This window comes from Pogoniulus pusillus, chromosome 28 (genome assembly GCF_015220805.1).
Source record: "Pogoniulus pusillus isolate bPogPus1 chromosome 28, bPogPus1.pri, whole genome shotgun sequence".
Lineage (NCBI taxonomy): Eukaryota > Metazoa > Chordata > Aves > Piciformes > Lybiidae > Pogoniulus > Pogoniulus pusillus.
The window spans coordinates 3832390-3854246 of NC_087291.1; the positions used below are offsets into that span (position 1 = coordinate 3832390).

The window sequence follows — 21857 nt, forward strand, 5'->3', positions numbered from 1 at the left end:
AAAAAGCAACAAAAACATGACACTTATTTAAAATAATTTGAAGTTCATTCCTGGCAGAAAAAAAAAAAGATTTGACATAGAATCATAGAATCAAGCAGATTGGAAGAGACCTCCAAGATCATCCAGTCCTACCTAGCACCTAGCCCTTTCCAATAAACCAGACCATTACAGCACACAAACAATTACAAGGTCTTCTTGTATTTCTTTTATCTGTCTTAGGTCATCTACAAGAAGTCAGTGAAATTAGTTACATCTGTGGTCTTAAGCACAAGAGTATCCTCAAGCCTGTGGCAGAAGGCTCAAAAATATTTGGAGGAATTGGCATCTTTGTACTGATACAATCATACAGATACTATAATTATTTGAACTGAATGTCATGCCACTAAATCATGCCACTAAAACGACTAAATCATGCCACTAAAGCAACTGATGCCATTTACATGGACCTGAGCAAAGCCTTTGACACTGTCCCCCACCATATCCTGGTCTCCAGGCTGGTGACACATGGGCTTGATGGGTGGACCATGAGATGGATAAAGAACTGGCTTGATGGCTGCACCCAAAGAGTGGCTGTCAATGGCTCCATGTCTAAGTGGAGGTGGTGACAAATGGAGTCCCTCAGGGAACAGTCTTGGCACCAGTCTTGTTCAACATCTTTGTGGGTGCCATGGACAGAGGCATTGAGTGCAGCCTCAGCAAGTTTGCTGATGGCACCAAGCTGTGTGGCGCAGCAGACAGGCTGGAGGGCAGTTGCTGTCTACAACTACCTTGCTGTCTACAACTACATGAAGGGTGGTTGTGGCCAGGGGGAGGTTGCTCTCTTCTCTCAGGTGGCCAGCACCAGAACAAGAGGACACAGCCTCAGGCTGTGCCAGGGGAAATTTAGGCTGGAGGTGAGGAGAAAGTTCTTCACTGAGAGAGTCATTGGACACTGGAATGGGCTGCCCGGGGAGGTGGTGGAGTCGTCGTCCCTGGAGCTGTTCAAGGCAAGGTTGGATGTGGCACTTGGTGCCATGGTCTGGCCTTGAGCTCTGTGGTAAAGGGTTGGACTTGATGATCTGTGAGGTCTCTTCCAACCTTGGTGATACTGTGATACTGTGATACTGTGATACAGAGGGACCTGGACAGGCTGCGGAGCTGGGCACAAGCCAAGCTCATGAGGTTCAACAACACCAAGTTCAGGGTCTTGCATCTAGGTCAAGGCAATGCCAAGCACAAATCCAGGCTGGGCAGTGAGTGGCTGGAGAGCAGCCCTGAGGAGAGAGACTTGGGGATGCTGGTGGATGAGAAGCTCAACAGGAGCCAGCAGTGTGCATTTGCAGCCCAGAAAGCCAAGCAGAGCCTGGGCTGCAGCAGGAGAAGTGTGGCCAGCAGGGCCAGGGAGGTGATTCTTCCTCTCTACTCTGCTCTGCTGAGACCCCACCTGGTGTACTGCATCCAGTTCTGGAGCCTCTATTACAAGAAGGATGTGGAGATGCTGGAGAGTGTCCAGAGCAGGGGCAGGAGGATGCTCAGAGAGCTGCAGCAGCTCTGCTGTGAGCACAGACTGAAAGAGTTGGGGCTGTGCAGTCTGGAGAAGAGGAGGCTCCCAAGTGACCTTCTTGTGGCCTTCCAGGACCTGAAGGGGCCTACAAAAAAGCTGGGGAGGGACTTTATAGGCTATCAAGGAGTGCCAGGACTGGGGAGAATGGAGCAAAGCTGGAGGTGGAGAGATTCAGACTGGAGGTGAGGAGGAAGTTGTTGAGCATGAGAGTGGTGAGAGGCTGGAATGGGTTGCCCAGGGAGGTGGTTGAGGCCCCATGGCTGGAGGTGTTTAAGGCCAGGCTGGATGAGGCTGTGTGCAGCCTGCTCTAGGGTAGGGTGTCCCTGGGCATGGCAGTGTGGTTGGAACTGGCTGATCCTTGTGGTCCCTTCCAACCCTGACTGATTCTATGATTCTTTTTCTGTGGTAATCCATTTCCCAAGGTCTGCTTTTCTTCACTATCATCAGCTTATCTGAACCAAACACGGTTCTGTTGCCCTCATAACATACAGATTTTCCTATTCATGACTGATGCTTCAGGATGTTGTCATAATACATGAACAGATATATAATGATTTTTCTGTGTTGTGGCCTTTGCATTGGAAACTTCATCTTTATGCAGGTCCCTGTGTTCTACCACCTCACAAGCAGATAGTGATAACTGGAGTGAAACTATTTTGTGTCAGTTTTCTACTAATAAGAAGTATGAAAATGGTTGTTGCAATAATAAACATACTCTGCCAGGTATCACTGCTGATTATCAAGTTACAGAACACTGACAGGTATAAAAACCCCTTGGGTCAGATATCAGAATATCCTTTTTAATGTGGAGGCATGTTTCTTTTTCTGGCCTAAAGGCTCCTTCATTTCAAAGTAATTTCTGCATAAATTTGAACACAGATGCAATAAATCATATGTAATTACACTGAATGTCCTCATTACTCATGCCAAGCTCGCTTTTTGTGTGGTGTCCAGTCTGTCATTGGAAGACCTGAAATGCCACCATGCAGCTTTCTTTTGTATGCCTTAAATGCAGGAAGACAAAAGGAGGAGTCAGCACTCGTACTTGTGCCTGCAGAGATTCTGCTTTGCCCACAGATATAAAATCATCTCAATTTTTCCTTTGTCTAATCATTTTAGACTAGCTGGGCTAACCTTTCGCTGTCAAAATGACAGGCACAGAACTTTATCTAAAGCCAACACAGATTCAGTCGTAGCAGAGTGCTGAGCAGTACTGAGAAATAAAACTGCTACAAGGTAGTGATGAAACTCTCTGCTTGTAAGGATCAGCCTCAGCAAAAAGTAATTAATGAGGAAACATGATACAGTTTTAAAAATTAGCAGTGTTAGGGTTCTTTAATCCTTTTGTCTGCTTGCTTTATTGATTTGCCTTAAAAGAACCAAACCAAACCAAAAGTAAATGGAAAGGGGGAAAGGGGGAAAGGGGGAAGGGGAAAGAGGAAGGGGAAAGGGAAAGGGGAAGGGGAAAAGGAAAGGGGAAGGGGAAAAGGAAGAGGAAGGGGAAAGGCAAAAGGAAGGGAAAGGGGAAAGGAAAAGGGAAAGGGAAAGATGAAGGGGAAGGGAAAGGGGAAAGGAAAAGGGAAAGGAGAAGGGGAAGGGAAAGGGGAAAGGTAAAGGGGAAGGGGAAGGGGAAGGGAAAGGGAAAGGGAAAGGGAAAGGGAAAGGGAAAGGGGAAAGGGAAAGGGGAAAGGGAAAGGAAAAGGGAAAGGGATAAGGAAGGGCAAGGCAAGGCAAGGCAAGGCAAGACAAGGCAAGGCAAGGCAAGAGAAGAAAAGAGGAGAAGAGAAGAGAAGAGAAGAGAAGAGAAGAGAAGAGAAGAGAAGAGAAGAGAAGAGAAGAGAAGAGAAGAGAAGAGAAGAGAAGAGAAGAGAAGAGAAGAGAAGAGGAGAAGAGAAGCAACCAAACAAAAAATCTCTACAAAAACTCTTTTACTCTCTAACTTCCAATAGCTACTCTGAAAGAGAAAATTCAATCATTGTAACTAGTGCTTAATATCCTGCTTTTTACTTTGGCAGCATCTCATGCCACATTTATACCAGGATGGAAGGAGCAGTTACTGAGATTAGACTCAAAAGCACCTGAGGTCTCAGACCTCCACAGAGTCATTTAGAGGTAGGGCAGAATCCCCACAAGGTGTAAAGAAGTAGAGTCAACTCTTAGTGCTTCACTTGTTTTTTCCTTTCAAAATATTTCCAAGGATGGCAAAGGACTCCACAGTTTTCTCACACACTCTAACTCCACAAATCTCCAGATGGAGGATGGTGAAGTATTTAACTCTTGGAGCACTCGGGGGGGGGGGGGGGGGGGGGGGGGGCTGTGCCTGCCAGTGTTCATTTTGTATCAGCATGATTATATATTGTTTATTACCTGGGGCTTAGTGTTAGGATTTAATCTATCATTATCTCATTAAGGCTTCACTACTAACAGAGGGACATTTCAGTGTCCCTGGATATTCTTAGTCACCACATTAATGATCCTAATAAGGAAAAATGCTTAAAAGTGCATCAGACAGGAGATGTGCATTAATTGTATTAGAGCTGCATTTGTAATATTGTAACATTTTAACTGTAAAAATAGTTACTGGATGATACTCTTTTTTTTTTTGGTAGAATTCAGTACAGAAAGCATATTAGTCTTCCCAATGGAAAAAAAGCAAACAACCAACCAAAAAAACAAACCAAACCATGCAGAGTGACTTGGGGGTGCTGGTGGACGAGAAGCTCAACAGGAGCCAGCAGTGTGCACTTGCAGCCCAGAAAGCCAAGCAGAGCCTGGGCTGCAGCAGGACAAGTGAGGCCAGCAGGGCCAGGGAGGTGATTCTCCCCCTCTGTTGTGCTCTGCTGAGACCCCACCTGGAGTACTGCATCCAGTTCTGGAGCCCCCATTGCAAGAAGGATGTGGAGATGCTGGAGTGTGTTCAGCCCCACCCCACGAGGATGCTCAGAGGGCTGCAGCAGCTCTGCCATGAGGAGAGACTGAAAGAGTTGGTGCTGATCAGTCTGGAGAAGAGCAGGCTGTGAGGTGACCTCCTTGTGGCCTTCCAGTGTCTGAAGGGGGCCTACAAAAAAGCTGGGGAGGGACTTTTTAGGCTATCAGGGAGTGACAGGACTGGGGGGATTCTATGAAAAGAGATGCTCATAAAAAATAATGATCACAGTGTAATTTTTACACTAGAATGCCCAGAGGTAAAGAATAGGAAGATTCCTCATTGAGTAAAGAATGTTGACCATACTGACAATAGCAATGTTCTACTTTATCACAGTGACAATAAGTCTTGAAAAATTAAGAATCACAGAATAAGCCATGTTGGAAGAGACCTCCAACATCATCCAGGCCAACCTAGCACCCAGCCCTGTCCAATTAACTAGACCACAGCACTAAGTGCTTCAGCCAGGCTTTTCTTCAACACCTCCAGGGATGGTGACTCCACCACCTCCCTGGGCAGCCCATTCCAATGCCAATCACTCTCTCTGCCATCAGCTTCCTCCTAACATCCAGCCTAGACCTCCCCCAGCACAACTTGAGACTGTGTCCCCTTGTTCTGTTGCTGGTTGCCTGGGAGAAGAGACCAACCCCCATCTATGTGCCTTTAGGTAGTTGTAGACAGCAATGAGGTCTGCCCTGAGCCTCCTCTTCTGCAGTCTGCACACCCCCAGCTCCCTCAGCCTCTTCTCACAGGGTTTGTGTTCCAGGCCTTTCACCAGATTTGTCACCCTTCTCTGGACACTTTCCAGTACCTCCACATCTCTCTAGAATTGAGTGCCCCAGAACTGGACACAGCACTGAATTTATGAGTATAAGAGAGCAAAAGCCATAGGGAATTGAGTTTAAGCACAGCAAGCAAAAATGAAGCTAACACAGATAGAACTGTACTTACAAAGTAAGGCTAATTAACAAAACACAGGAAGACCCAACCAACCAAAAAGTAAATGTATCTTTTTTGATAGCCACTTTGACAATCTTGTAATACTTTTAATCAACTCGTGCAAGTACATTTCATTCTTTCCTCCAACATCCAGAGTGAAAACCCATTACACAGCTGGAGAAGACATCAAAGGATTTCAGCAAATTTAACTGCATTCTCCAGATCTGGGGGAAAAAAAACAACCAAACTCTGCTGTAGCAAAAAAAACAACTGAAAGCAATGTGTCATACTTACCACAGTGACGTTGAAAGCATAAAGAAGGTCAAAGGGAAGCGCAGCAATTAAGTCAATGATAAACCAGGTAGTCACATAGTGGATACAAATAGATCTTGCTTCAAATATGACTTGGCCAGACTTGCTGACGTAGGTTGTTCGGAAATTCAAAACAATATCTGCTTGACAAAGAATTAAGAGTATCAATGACAGTCATTTCTTCACACCTTGGGATAGTGTGCTAGCTTGAAGCTAGCTAGAATGTTTTGGTGAGAAGGACTAGATCATAGGCTGTGCAATCAAAACGATGGTGATGTCTGCTTTGCTCACAGGCTTGCTGAGATGTATAGGAACAAGAAACAAAAACAATGGATAATCACTCTTGCAGGGGCTGCTGGCTGAGCTGCATCTCTCTAACCTCACCCTCTACTTGGGCCAACCCACCTTGCTTCTTAACCTCTTGGCCGAACCTCCATTCTTCCTTGGGACTGGGGTAAGGTTGAGAGGGGCAGGGGGAAGGTGAAGGGGTGGTCGAGAGCCCCTCCTGGGGACTCAGGTTTCTGGGAGGGCTGTTGTGTTTCTGTATTCCCTTTTACCTTGTCTATTTCTGTCTATAACTGTATATACTGTAAATATCTGCTTGTATATTGTGCTAGCTATAAATATAAGCTTCATTTATATTCCCAGAGCTGGCTGAGTCTAGTCTGGGTGATTTCTAAAGTGTGTGGTGGCAGGGAACACCCAAACCATCACAGATAGCACCAGAAATCTCAGCATCATAGAAGCATAGAATCAGGCAGGGTTGGAAGGGACCACAAGGATCAGCCAGTTCCAACCCCACTGCCGTGCCCAGGGACACCCTACCCTAGAGCAGGCTGCTCGCAGCCTCATCCAGCCTGGCCTTAAACACCTCCAGGGATGGGGCCTCAACCACCTCCCTGGGCAACCCATTCCAGCCTCTCACCACTCTCATGCTCAACAACTTCCTCCTCACATCCAGTCTGAATCTCCCCACCTCCAGCTTTGCTCCATTTCCCCCTAGTCCTGTCACTCCCTGATAGCACCCTTACACTGGTTGTTTCTTGTGCAGAGATTTTTGCTAACAGGACATGAAATGATAAACATGAGCAACCCCTGCTGGGAAGTGTCCTTGAGTCCATCTTGGGCCTAAGATACTAAGCGGTAAATAATAGCATTCCACAGGCGGCTGCAGGGGGTGGAGTGCCAGCTGTATGTGGGCAGAGTTAGCCAGCGCAAGGGGGTTGGGTTAGCCAGCCCAGGGGCTGCCCCTCAGAATGTTATTGTAATATCCCCTATCCATGCCATGCTGGTAATCCTGGACCACATGTACCAATTGTCCTGGAGTCCTGTACCCCTAAATTCCTCTCCTGCCCAGACTTTGGGGGAAAAGGGGAAAAGCCGCCTGGTGTCCCTCCCCCCTCGCCTGCCCTGCAGCCATGAAGGGAGAGAGGACTGCCCCATGAAGGGGGGAGGACTGCCCCGTGAAGGGGGGGAGGACTGCACCGTGAGTTCCCGCGCTGGAGCCAGGCTGGCATTGGCCGTGCGCCTTCGCGCCTAAGGTGTGGTAACTCTGCCCTTTGTCTAGCGAAGGTTATAACTATTGGGGGTCTTCCTGCCTTTGGGGTTCCCGCTTTGGAGTTTGCCTGTGCCTGGACGTATGTGCCTGCCTGAGCTCACACACTCCCCTGTGCCTGGACTGCAGAGAGACCTTCGAGGATTTGCTTTCCTAATGACACCTTTGTGTGCCTAACGACCCTTAACGACCCTTAACGATTCACCTGCAGCCCTTGAAAAGAAGAGGAAGACAGAGCGCATGAGTCAGCCTGAGTGAGTTATTTGGCTTAGCTTAATTTAGTAAGAAATCTCTATTAATTAATAGCTAAAGCCTTTTCCAACTTCTGACTTCCAAAATAGTCAGATTATTGATGGTATCCTGGTAGATTAATTCTCAAATGACTGAATCTGCTTATCAAACTAAATTAATCTTTGTGTATATATAGTTGTGGGGGAGGGTTTTTGGGAAAATAAAAAATAACTATTATTGATAAATTCCCGACTCGGCCACATATTAATTCCTGCTCTCCGCAACACCAATCCTAAACTAAGCTGTGCATGACTCTTCCAAGAAAGCATATAACTCACTGTAACACGGAAATAAAGGGGAGAATGATCATCTAACCATGTTGGTGAACCCAGAGTCATTTTATCCCAGGTGCAACGCCAGCAGTTTCTTATGCATGGCAAGAACTAGATGAAGAATCTATTTCAAACCCAAAATATAATGGGAAGAGATCCACATACATGGACTTAGGCCAGTTGATGCATTAAGTTCTTCATTGTAAGGAGTAAAAAATAAATGGCTTAGAATGGTTTAGGTTGGAAGGGACCTCGAGGATCATCCAGACCACCTGGATTTTTTTTTCTCCTTCTTCCCTCTCTCCACCTCTTTATCTTCCCAAAATAAATTACCCTGTTGTGGAACTGCTGAAAAAGGCAACACTCATGTAACTTCACTTAGACAGCTCAGCTTCTATACTCCTGTGGATCACGTAAGAGGATTACAGAATTGTAGCATGGTTCAGGTTGGAAGAGAATTCAAGGATCATCCAGTTGTCCTATATGCAGGGACACCTCCCACTAGAACAGGTCGTTCAAAGCCTCATCCAACCTGGCCTTGAACACCTCCAGAGAGGGAGCAGCCACAGCCTCCCTGGGCAACCTGTGCCAGTGTCTCACCACCCTCACTGCAAACAACTTCTTCCTAACATCTAGTTTGAATTTCCCCTCTACCAGTTTAAACTCATTACTCCTCATGCTGTCATTACAAGACCTTGTCAATAGTCCCTCCCCAGCCATCCTGTAGGTCCCCTTCAGATACTGGAAGGCCACTCTAAGGTCTCCTCGAAGCCTTCTCTTCTCCAGGCTGAAGAGCCTGTTTAAAGTTATTGCTGTCTACAACTACCTGAGGGGTGGTTGTGGCCAGGGGGAGGTTGCTCTCTTCTCTCAGGTGGCCAGCACCAGAACAAGAGGACACAGCCTCAGGCTGTGCCAGGGGAGATTTAGGCTGGAGGTGAGGAGAAAGTTCTTCCCTGAGAGAGTCATTGGACACTGGAATGGGCTGCCCGGGGAGGTGGTGGAGTCGCCGTCCCTGGAGCTGTTCAAGGCAGGATTGGACGTGGCACTTGGTGCCATGGTCTGGCCTTGAGCTCTGTGGTAAAGGGTTGGACTTGATGATCTATGAGGTCTCTTCCAACCCTGATGATACTGTGATACTGTGATACTGTAAAGTATCTACAAATGACTGACTTCAAAGGGAGCTTGAATAAAAAAAACTCAACAAACAAAACTCAACCCAACCAACCAAAACCAAACCACCTACATTATTCTTTAAACAGCACCAAATATTAGCCTCTTTGTAATGAAAAATGTCTCTGTGTGTGTGTGCATAGTTTCTGTGCATAAACACTATTTATATTTCTTTTGAGATTAAAAGCCATTAATTACTCCCTTAAAAAGGTGAAATTGAAACTTTGGTTTAGTGCTAACAGCCCAGCACAGAAAACAAATGTCATCCTCAAGGATAAACATTCATCAACTGAAAAATGCTGAATTTGGCTGGAAAATATTAAAAACAAAACCACTTTGGAGCTATAGTGCAGGTCACAAAAGTGATATGAAATGCTTGGTGGCTTGTGCACTTTGTAGGGCTGTCTCTAACATTCCAGGAGAAGTGTCTTTCACCATGAGATATACTTTTGACATCTCTTGCCAAAATACATTAACAGTCACAGAAAAGCTTAGGTCCTGACAAGAGTCTCAATTATTTTCATGTCCTACAAGACAAAGACTATAATCTGTCCTCCAGCTATGCATCCAGTTTCTACTAACATTAGTGAGAACTACTTGTGCAACTTTTACAAAGTCAGAAGAGTGCAGCCAACCATCAACACTGATGTTCTACAGCAAGATCATTAGCCTGCTGCCTTGCAAGTTGTAATGTCTCATGTTGATAACCAGCTCATAAAAGAGAAAGAAGTGATCCCATGTGTTAGGAAGACAATAAGAATGTGATTGACTTTCTTTCTCATTAAGAAGTAACAACTGCAGGGTGGTGGTTTTGGTACTCTGAAAGCCACTGGACTTTAATATCCAGGAGACAACTTTGTAGATATTAGTCCAATATGTAATAGATGGCTCAGTTGTGTTATTTGTAATTCAGCCTTTGGAGCATTACAAGAAGGGAACTGCATTCCCTGGGCCCTCTGTCTCTATGACAGCAGTGAGAACACTGATTTCTCTGTCTGCCACACGATGTAGAAGATGATACACCTTCAGCTACCTCTTCTACACACTGGTCTTGCTAGGACATTGCATGCAGCACATGGTGAGGGCTGGCTCCACACCATTTTCAGCATGGAGTGTAGAGATGTCTGGGAAGTGTTTGCTGCCAAAACAGGATCACAGGATCACAGGATGTCAAGGGTTGGAAGGGACCCAAAGAGATCATGCAGTCCAATCCCCCTGCCAGAGCAGGATCAGACAATCTAGTTCAGGTCACAGAGGAATGCATCCAGACAGGCCTTGAAAGTCTCCAGAGGAAAAGACTCCACAACCTCTCTGGGGAGCCTGTGCCAGTGCTCTGTGACTCTTCCAGCAAAGAATTTTCCCCTTGTGTTGAGGCGCAACCTCCTGTGCTGCAGCTTCCATCCATTGCTCCTTGTCCTATCCCAGGGAGCAGTGAGCAGAGCCTTTCCCTCTGCTCCTGACCCCCAGCCCTCAGATAGTTATAAACATTTATCTAATCCCCTCTCAGTCTTCTCTCTTCTTCTCCAGAAATAGATGTTATTTATAGCCTCTGGGGAAGGGGAGGTAGAAATACCAAATAGAAGCACCTATGAATGAAATTCAGCCTCTTGTCCACCAGCAGGTACAGAAGGATAATGTCCACCTTGCAAATAAACAGAGAACAGCCTACAAGAGGCCTAGAGGAAGGCTGGAGAGGGACTGTTTACAAAGGTCTGCAGCAATAGGGTGAGGGGCAATGGTGTTGAATTAAAGTAGATTTAGTTTGGATGTTAGGAATAAATTCTTTACCATGGAACAATGGAACAGATTGCCCAAGGAGGTAGCTGAGGCCCCATCCCTGGAGATATTCAATGTCTTGGCAAGACTCTGAGCAACCCAATCTAGTGGAGGATGTCTCTGTTCACTGCAGGTGGGGTTGGACTAAAAGACCTTTGGAAGTTCCTTCCAACCCAAACCACTTTATGATTCATAGTTTCAGTCTATTCAAGGGGTCTGTTTTCTTTTTGGATGCAAATATTTCCTTTCCTCACAGACAGTTTCTTGTGTTATACAAAACCCTGCTCCAATTAAGCACAGACTGGAGAAAAAACAAGCTACAAAGACATAGCTGGTTATTTGCCATGCTTACACATCAATGTGGTAATATCACACAGTATCACAGTATCACCAAGGTTGGAAGAGACCTCATAGATCATCAAGTCCAACCCTTTACCACAGAGCTCAAGGCCAGACCATGGCACCAAGTGCCACGTCCAGTCCTGCCTTGAACAGCTCCAGGGACGGCGACTCCACCACCTCCCCGGGCAGCCCATTCCAGTGCCCAATGACTCTCTCAGGGAAGAACTTTCTCCTCACCTCCAGCCTAAATTTCCCCTGGCACAGCCTGAGGCTGTGTCCTCTTGTTCTGGTGCTGGCCACCTGAGAGAAGAGAGCAACCTCCTCCTGGCCACAACCACCCCTCAGGTAGTTGTAGACAGCAATAAGGTCTGCCCTGAGCCTCCTCTTCTCCAGGCTAACCAATCCCAGCTCCCTCAGCCTCTCCTCGTAGGGCTGTGCTCAAGGCCTCTCCCCAGCCTCGTCGCCCTTCTCTGGACACGCTCAAGCATCTCAATGTCCCTCCTAAACTGGGGGGCCCAGAACTGAACACAGTACTCAAGGTGTGGTCTAACCAGTGCAGAGTACAGGGGCAGAATGACCTCCCTGCTCCTGCTGGCCACACCATTGCTGATGCAGGCCAGGATGCCACTGGCTCTCTTGGCCACCTGGGCACACTGCTGGCTCATGTTCAGGCGGGTATCAGTCAGTACCCCCAGATCCCTCTCTGTCTGGCTGCTCTCCAGCCACTCCAACCCCAGCCTGTATCTCTGCATGGGGTTGTTGTGGCCAAAGTGCAGCACTTGGAGCTATTGAACACCATCCCCTTGGACTCTGCCCATCTGTCCAGGTGGTCAAGGTCCCACTGCAGAGCCCTTCTGCCCTCCAACCCAGCCACATAAGTAACTAATACATGGAAATTTTGTGATACAAGTAAGAAAGATAAAGATAGTTCCCATCAGTGGTGTGTTGAAACTTCACTAGTCTCAGAAACATCTAATGTTTCGTTATCAAGGGTAGAAAAAGAACTTGATTACATATTTCACATTTGTGAAACAACTAAGGCTGTAATGGAAAAGGAAATGAATGCTTGTTTTAAATTCCCCTATGGCCACCCAGTACACCGAAGGCTTATCGATGCACATGTGGAATTAATAGTTCAAGATGGAAGAAATTAGAGGTCTTTCTGCACAGCATTCTTACCAATGCAAGTCAGGAGAGTCCCAGATAACACTTATGTATTAAAAACTGAAGAAGAAGTGAGGAGTACTCCTTTCTACAGCTAGGACAAGGGAGGTTATTCTTCCCCTGTACTCAGCACTGCTCAGGCCACACCTTGAGTACTGCGTCCAGTTCTGGGCAACTCAATTCAAGAGAGATGTTGAGATGCTGGAACATGTCCAGAGAAGGGCAACAAGGCAGGTGAGGGGCCTGGAACACAAACCCTATGAGGAGAGGCTGAGGGAGCTGGGGGTGTGCAGCCTGCAGAAGAAGAGGCTCAGGGCAGACCTCATTGCTGTCTACAACTACCTGAAGGGACATTGTAGCCAGGTGGGGTTGGTCTCTTCTGCCAGGCACCCAGCAACAGAACAAGGAGACACAGTCTCAAGTTGTGCCAGGGGAAAGTATAGGCTGGATGTTAGGAGGAAGTTGTTGTCAGAGAGAGTGATTGGCATTGGAATGGGCTGCCCAGGGAGGTGGTGGAGGCACCGTCCCTGGAGGTGTTCAAGAAGAGACTGAATGAGGCACTTAGTGCCATGGTCTGGTTGACTGGCTAGGGCTGGGTGCTTGGTTGGTCTGGATGATCTTGGAGGTCATAACCAACAATAAAGGTCTCCGCTGGATTCACACTGAATCATGTGGAGCCTGTGTCTTCCCTCATGGCATGAGGGTGGTGAGACCCTGGAATAGGTTGCCCAGAAAGGTGGTGGAAGCCTCATCCCTGGAAGTTTTTAAGGCCAGGCTGGATGTGGCTCTGAGCAACCTGGTCTAGTGGGAAATGTCCCTGATCATGGCATGGGGCTTGGAACTGGATGATCTTTGAGGCCCCTTCCGACCATCACAATTCTGTGGTTCTGTAAAGATAAGCATCATTACTACAGAAAAGTAGAAATCCTGGCGTTTCCTCACTGCAAGTTTTTCCCATGTAAGCTGGAAAAACATAATTTCAAATGATATTACAACCTACATAGATCATACATTGTACTCAGGAAAATGGAACAGGGAAGAGAAGAATGTGTCCGATGTGAGCAATGTTGTTAAAAAGTTACCTGAAACTAAAGTAGGGGAAGAGCAGAATAAATCAAACTCACCTTAGAATCATAGAATCATAGAATCATAGAATCAACCAGGTTGGAAGAGACCTCCAAGATCATCCAGTCCAACCTATCACCCTGCCCTATCCAATCAACTAGACCATGGCACTAAGTGCCTCATCCAGTCTTTTCTTGAAGACCCCAAGGGACCTTACTACATTCTGTGCTGAAATAGAGCACACACATATCCAAAACTATCAGCTCTAATTGATGCAGAAGTGAAAGAAGGGGTGAAACCTATCTGTTCTTATCTTCCTTAGAAAAAAACGTGGGTTCTTATTTAGTTAGATAATTCAATCACATTTAGTACTAAACAGCACAAGGTCAAAGCTCAAGCAAATCGAAGCTGAAGATAGACTATCCTATGGACTTAGAGAAAGGCCCTTAAGTTGTGTATAAAGAGCAAGGTTCTTTATTTCCACAGATTTTATTGCTGTCTACAACTACCTGAAAGGAGGTTGTAGCCAGGTGGGGGATGGTCTCTTCTCCCAGGTACCCAGGGACAGAACAAGAGGACACAGTCTCAAACTGAGCAAGGGCAGGTCTAGGTTGGAGGTTAGGAAGAAGTTCTACACAGCAAGAGTGATTGGCATTGGAATGGGCTGCCCAGGGAGGTGATGGAGTCACCATCCCTGTAGGTGTTCAACAGGAGGCTGGATGAGGTACTTAGTGCCCTGGTTTAGTCAATTAGAAGGGTTAGGTAATAAGATGGACCAAATAAGCCAAAACAGCAGTGGGGGAAGACAGCAGTGGGCAAAGCAGAAGCAGCAAGGGGAAGGTAGAAGCTGTGCTTCCAGACATAAAGCCCTTGATGCTCCAATGAAATGACATTAACTTATCCATTGTTGCCATTACATGGCCTATCCCTAGAATGTTCACCTCTCCCCTATGTCTGAGCTAGAAACCTAACTTAAATGGCCACAATCAGGAAAACAGGAAAAATAAGAATTCATATAGGGATAGATAAATTATTCTTCAAGCAATACAGTACTAATGTTTCCTGGAATCCTCCCTGAAAGCTCTCTGGCCAGATTCTAATGTCATTATCCACATATAATGAAATAAGATTGACTCAACTAATCAAATAGATCCAAGAGCTTGGACTTTGGGGAAAGTATTGCAATCTTAAGACAATCCATGTAAAATATCATCAAAGAAGATTTAAAAGAAAGAAAAAGAAGAGAAAAGAAGAGCTAATTTTACCCTCTAGGAGAGGAAGGTGGTCTAGGAATCCGTCTGCTCTGAAAATCCATGGAGTTACTATGCCCAAATATCCTAGGTCTCAAGCACAGGACTGAATTAATGTAGTCTAATAGAAATCACAGAATCACAGAATCATGGAATGGTTTAGGTTGGAAGGGACCTCAAGGATCATCCAGTTCCAAACCCCTGCCATAGGCAGGGACACCTCCCACTAGAACAGGTTGCTCAAGGCCTCATCCAGCCTGGCCTTGAACACCTCCAGGGAGGGAGCAGCCACAACCTCCCTGGGCAACCTGTGCCAGTGTCTCACCACCCTCACTGCAAAGAACTCCTTCCTAACATCTAGTTTGAATCTTCCCTCTCTCAATTTAAACTCATTACTCCTCATTGTGTTATTACAAGACCTTTTAAATGATGCATCACTCAGTCCCCTGGTCACTGTATGCTACTTGCCTTAATGGGGAAGGATATTTCTTTTTTTATGTAGTTCACAGTAAAAGAGAGGTAAAATGAATTATAGTAGCTAGAATTTGCTTCAACCTAAGTATACCATGGGCAGTTACAGAAGCATCAAACTAACCCTATAGTGTTATTCTACTGTAATTGGAAATTTCAAGAAGGTAACAAGAGGCAAAAGTATGACCTGTAGCCAGTTGATGCTTAAAATGAAGTTTCCTAGCAATGTGGGATTGAGGCGAGCGAGGGCTGGGCAGACACAAACTGCCTGAAGGGAGCCTGTAGCCAGGTGGGGTTGGTCTCCCAGGTAAACAGCAACAGAACAAGGGGACACAGTCTCAAGTTGTGCCAAGGGAGGTCTAGGCTGGATGTTAGGAGGAAGTTGTTGGCAGAGAGAGTGATTGGCATTGGAATGGGCTGCCCAGGGAGGTGATGGAGTCATCGTTCCTGGAGGCATTCAAGCAAAGCCTGGATGGGGCACTTAGTGCCATGGTCTGGTTGATTGGCTAGGGCTGGGTGCTAGGTTGGCCTGAATGATCTTGTAGTTCTCTTCCAACCTGTCTGATTCTATGATTCTATGATTCTATTTCCATCAGGATTCATTTCTAAAAATATCAAGCCTAAAGACAGGGTAAAAAACTGCTGTCATAGGAAAATCAACTGCTCAGGTAAAATAATGCCATTTAAGGGTGAAGAGGTTTATTTGGCCATCAGACAATTTGTTACCTTTGGGTTTATTTATTTATTTATTTAACAGGGAATAGAAATTGGGATTATACAAATCATGCATTACAAAATTGGAAAAAAGAAGATTATTCTGGAAAAGTTCTGTGGCCATTTGAGGTGGATTTCTAGCTCAGATATACAAATATTTGGAACTGAGAAAACTTAGAAGTGGAAGCTCTGAGGGGAGAGGTGAACACTCTAGGGATAGGCCATATAATGGCAACAATGGATAAGTTAATATCATTTCACTGGAGCATCAAGAGCTTTATGTCTGGAAGCACAGATTGTGCCTTCCCCTTGCTGCTTCTGCTGCTTCCGCTGCTATTTTCCCCCACTGCTGTTTTGGCTGCTTTGCCGTTGCTTGACCCCTTCCCCATCTTTGCTAAGGTTATTATATTTCTCTAGTAGTTTATTTCTCTTTATGCTGTTATATTTAAACTATAAGAAATGCAATTTCATTTCTCCCTGACCTTCCAAAAAAGTCTGTGTGGTATTGAGTTTATTCTACCAGGAGACTGATCCACCCTAGCCCGGGACACTGATGCTACAAGCCTGGATGTTCCTAGTAAATCTTCCAGGAACTCAAGTGAAAGTGTGATTTTTCCACACTCAGCATATCCCCTCAAAACATCTATTACCATCATTAACTTGATCATTTTCCTTTAGTTGATGACATAAGGTGAGGGATATGGTATTGGTTTTATATAGGAGAGGATCCTGCTCTAGGGTAAGGTGTCCCTGCCCATGGCAGAAGGGTTGGAACTGGATGATCCTTGCGGTCCCTTCCAACCCTGACTGATTCTATGATTCTAGGAAAGTAGAGCTTATTTTGAACTTCTTGCTTAAGTATATGGACTATTGCAAAGTCAAATATAGTTTACAGTAAAGAATATCAGAGATTGAGGAATAAACCCCTTAAGTGTTGAGATTTATGTAATATAACTATATTGGGTAATTAATTATATAAAACATAAATGATAACATACAACACAATAATAAGTGCTTATAAGTGCCTGTTACAAGTGTGAAGGAAAAGCTTTTACTTTCTTCTTTCTAAGAACAACATAGCAAATGGTGAATAGATATTAAGATATGAATCCACAGAAACTACAGAAAATTTGATGTGAAAATCCAGATTTGTTTGCAAAAGGAAAAAAATCAGTTTTAGATGTACAAAAACAAGTAACACAAATTTGCAGCTTTAGCTTCTTTGTACTAGTGGCATCTCATTATGAGAGAAGCTCTTAGTAATCTTGTAGAAAAAAAACCAGATCCACTCAATGAATGCTTCTTATCTAATTTTAGAATGGAGCTGTAAAGCACAGTTGTATCATATCAGATGTTAAATTACAGTCCAGTGCATCTTAATTAAGAGTTAGCTAGTAGTGAAGTTTTAAATCAGTACTGCTCATCACCTGTCGTGGAAGATACATGTCCTGGCTTTTCCTCACTGCAAGTTTTTCCCATGTAAGCTGGAAAAACATAATTTCAAATGATATTACAACCTACATAGATCATACATTGTACTCAGGAAAATGGAACAGGGAAGAGAAGAATGTGTCCGATGTGAGCAATGTTGTTAAAAAGTTACCTGAAACTAAAGCAGGGGAAGAGCAGAATAAATCAAACTCACCTTAGAATCATAGAATCATAGAATCATAGAATCAACCAGGTTGGAAGAGACCTCCAAGATCATCCAGTCCAACCTATCACCCTGCCCTATCCAATCAACTAGACCATGGCACTAAGTGCCTCATCCAGTCTTTTCTTGAAGACCCCGAGGGACCTTACTACATTCTGTGCTGAAATAGAGCACACACATATCCAAAACTATCAGCTCTAATTGATGCAGAAGTGAAAGAAGGGGTGAAACCTATCTGTTCTTATCTTCCTTAGAAAAAAACGTGGGTTCTTATTTGAAGTTAGATAATTCAATCACATTTAGTACTAAACAGCACAAGGTCAAAGCTCAAGCAAATTGAAGCTGAAGATAGACTATCCTATGGACTTAGAGAAAGGCCCTTAAGTTGTGTATAAAGAGCAAGGTTCTTTATTTACTGCTCAGATTTTACTGCTGTCTACAACTACCTGAAAGGAGGTTGTAGCCAGGTGGGGGATGGTCTCTTCTCCCAGGTACCCAGGGACAGAGCAAGAGGACACAGTCTCAAACTGAGCAAGGGCAGGTCTAGGCTGGAGGTTAGGAAGAAGTCCTGGCTTTTCCAGACATGATCCCATGGTCCCCTTCCCTCTGCTGGATGGGTGGAAGCAGAGCACAGGGAGAAGATGAAAGGCTTGGAGACACCCACTTTGAAGGTCCAAGACGTGCCCAGACTTGTTCCTCCCAAATAAGTGAAAGCAAGATTCTGACTTCACCTAACATAGTCAGGTTTGCCAAAGTGCCATTCTGATTGCTGGATTTACGTGGTCAAAGAGGCTCTTACATTCAGGCAATCAATAAATAGACTCTTGCCACATGGCTTTTGCTTTTTGCCTGCTCTACCCTGCCACATTATGCTCTGCTTTTTCTGCAGTGACTTTCAAGACACTGAGAGAACTCCCTTCAAGTGCTTGGGTACTGCCTGATACTATTTTGTGAGTAAATATTCAAAGAGTCTCTCTAAGAAATTCTGTAACTAGATTCTATTGTGCCTTTCTGCCTTAGCCTTTCATGTCCCCTGGTGGGCAAGTGGTGTAACTGAAACCAAGAACCTCTTCCAGTTTAGAGTTTAATGTTTGTATTTGCTAGTTAATTAAAGTGTTTTAAGTTGCCTGTTTCCCATGTGTATAAGCATCCAAACTGTGCTTTTTGAACATTGTAAATAAGTTTTCTGGTGAGATTTAATGTTAAAAAAACAATTGTCATAGTTATTAGCAATCTCTGCCTGGATATCAAAATTAAGATAGATTATTAATTTTGCATAATTCATATCACTTACAAGGCATCACTTCTACAGGTTGATGGAAAAAATACAGGAAAGCAATATATTATTTACAAGGCACAGATGAGTAGAGTTATGGATTATCTTTCCCCTAAGGCTTTGGAAGAAGGGCTGATGGAAACATGTTTTATCCAAATACACTTTACTGGAATCAATATATATCTTGATTCAATATTATATGCTGTATTTAAAACTGAACTAGGTGGTCAACAGTTTTCTTTCTTATCATACATGAAATCTCAGATATATTATGTTGGCGTAGGTAACGGTGAGGATGAAGAAGCCAGTTTAAATTTTATACTGGTAAAGATGAAAGAAATTAAGTATCCCAAGACATAGAATCACAGAATCAGTCAGGGTTGGAAGGGACCACAAGGACAATCTAGTTCCAAGCCCCCTGCCATGCCCAGGGACACCCGACCCTAGAGCAGGCTGCACACCGCCTCATCCAGCCTGGCTTTAAACACCTCCAGCCATGGGGTCTCAACCACAGCCCTGGGCAACCAATTCCAGACTCTCACCACTCTCATGATGAACTTCCTCCTCATGTCCAGTCTGAATTTCCCCACCTGCAGCTTTCCTCCATTCCCCCTAGTCCTGTCAAAAACTCTATGTCCCAAGGTAGGACTTCAAATCTTAGAAAAAGGACATCAAAATCCACCATCATATCATCCTGAGGCATTTTGTTAAGTAGAAAAATCAGTTTTCTCCTGCAGCTTAAAGAGGAAAAAACTTTTTACTGAGCATGGTTATTAAAGGAACTCATGTAAAAGGTTTAGAATTAGTCCTTAGGCAACAGTATGTCTAAAATGGTGCAATCTGTCTCTCAAGTGTAACTCACCCTGCTATATTCTCTTGTGTCACAGGCACTGGAACAGGCTGCCCAGGGAGGTGTAGGAGTTGCCATCCCTGGAGGGGTTTAAAAAAAGAGTGGATCTGGTGCTTGAGGCTATGGTCTGGTGATGGAGGATGTTGGGATGAAGGTTGGACTGGATGATGCTGGTGGTCCTTTCCAACCATAGCACTTCATAGTGACGAGATGTTGTGCTGAGGGATTTGGTTTAGTCAAGGACTTGTCAGTGTGAAACTAATGATTGGACTCAATCAGCTTGAAGAGCTTTTCCAATATAAGAAATTCTGTGATTCTGTGTTTGATCCTCAAGTAACATTTTTCTCTTGGCTTTTAGCATTCCAGAATACTGTGGAAGCAGCACTGTTTTTTGTTTGTTTGTTTGTTTGTTTGTTTGTTTGTTTTGTGGGTCATCACAGGGGTTAAGAACATCATTTCAGAGATATGTTACACCCCCATTCAAAGAAGCTCTTTTCAGAGGTCTTGCAGATTTCTCTGGATGACTAACATTCAGATGAACAATAGACACAGAGATTAAATCTACAACTTCTTAAAACCTCAAAAGAATATCACAATTTTTGTAATATAATGCACCTCTGAAAATAGGCTTTGTTCTATGAAAGTCACCTTTAAAAGCGCTAAGCTGTTCTACCAGTCAAAGTACTCCAGGGAAAGCAGTTTATCTGTGACTGGACACCAAGATTCTTGTCACTGTACAGCAGATGAGTGGCATGGTCTCCCAGTTCTAAGGCAGTACTATGATCTATATTCTGAGCCTAGCTCCAGCATAGTTTGGCAAACTGGCAAGCTTTTTAGTGACTATCTATTCTCAGATAAAATGGATCACAGCAAAACTAATTCCCCAGACTGCCTTGTCTTCCTTAGTATTTGCTCTTAGAGTGGAAGGTAATGGGATATTGAAGTCATATAGCAGAGCTTCTGCAGCCCTCTGATCATCCTCGTGGCCCTCCTCTGGACTTGCTCTAACAGGTCAATGACCTTCTTGTGTTGGGGGCTCCAGAACTGCACACAGTACTCCAGGTGGAGTCTGATGAGAGCAGAGTAAAGGGGGAGATTCCCCTCCCTTGCCCTGCTGCCCACACTGCTCTTGATTCAGGGGGTAATGTGACCAGTTTTTCTTAGAAAGTTGCCTAATGCAGCTTGACAACAAGTCACATAGGACATTATTATCCATAAAACACTAAACAGTTCCAAGGAGGCAATGTGCAAGCTCATTTAAAATATTTTAAGCCATTGAGCACCTAAGCATTGCCCTGAAAGATGGTCAATAAAAAGAAAAAAAATCATGGAAAAATAGTGGGATGTTACCATAATGTTACAGGATAGCAAATCTACATACAGATTTTGGAGGTCTCCTTCTCTGGAGACTTCCAAATCCCACCTGGATGCGTCCCTGTGCAAACTACCCTAGGTGATCCTGCCTTGGCAGGGAGGTTGGACTTGATGATCTCTGCAGGTCCCTTCCAGTCTCTAGCATTCTGTGATTCTGTGGTCAGATTGCAGCTGCAGTGCAAGTCAGTCATACTCAGTGTAACACAAAACTCTTAACTTCATGTGCCTTTGGAAAGGCAACATAGCAGAGTGGGAATTGCATACATAACTCTTACTATAACGTAGTTATACACAATGTGTGTGTCACTATAGGTGAAATAGATGACAGCCTCAAGTTGTGCTGGGGGAGGTATAGGCTGGATGTTAGGAGGAAGTTCTTTCCAGAGAGAGTGATTTGGCATTGGAATGGTGTGAGTCTAAATCCTCTCTCTTGTTCATCAACAAAGATAAAGATTGGCTTTGTTAACTTCTGGGACCCAGACGAGATGCTTGGCCTAAAGCTCAGGGATGCAAATCAACAGACACCTTGGAAACTCCTGGACCTCAGCCTGGCTGGAGTGCCCAGGATGCCTACATCTTAGCTACCCCGAAGAGAGAAGGCTTATGTTATTCAGGGTATGGACAAGTACAGCCCTCCCCCCCGGTGGCACCAGACCCCTGCGAATGCATCAGAGTACACAGGAAGGTTTCCTGGGGAGCTGCAGCTGACACTGAGCAGAACACTGTATAAAAGGCAGGCGAATGCCTGCCAAAGGATGGCACTCGCACCAGACCACCAAGAGTGCACTGCTACCAGACTACCAAGGGCAGACCTCCACCAGACCAAGTGCACATCCACCAGACCACCAGAGCTGCACCACCACCAGAAGAGCCCCTGACAAACTCCACCGAAGATCATCCCCAGGCCACGCAC

At 44.9% G+C, this 21857-nt stretch overlaps 1 protein-coding gene across 1 annotated transcript in view; it reads right to left on the minus strand.

Moving 5' to 3' along the window:
- Positions 1-21857, minus strand: part of KCNH8 (potassium voltage-gated channel subfamily H member 8) — a 237309-nt gene that overhangs the window by 88058 nt on the left and 127394 nt on the right. The window contains exon 7 of the mRNA XM_064167040.1: positions 5703-5860. Within this exon, the coding sequence (XP_064023110.1) occupies positions 5703-5860 (158 nt within the window). The remainder of the gene's footprint in view (positions 1-5702; positions 5861-21857) is intronic.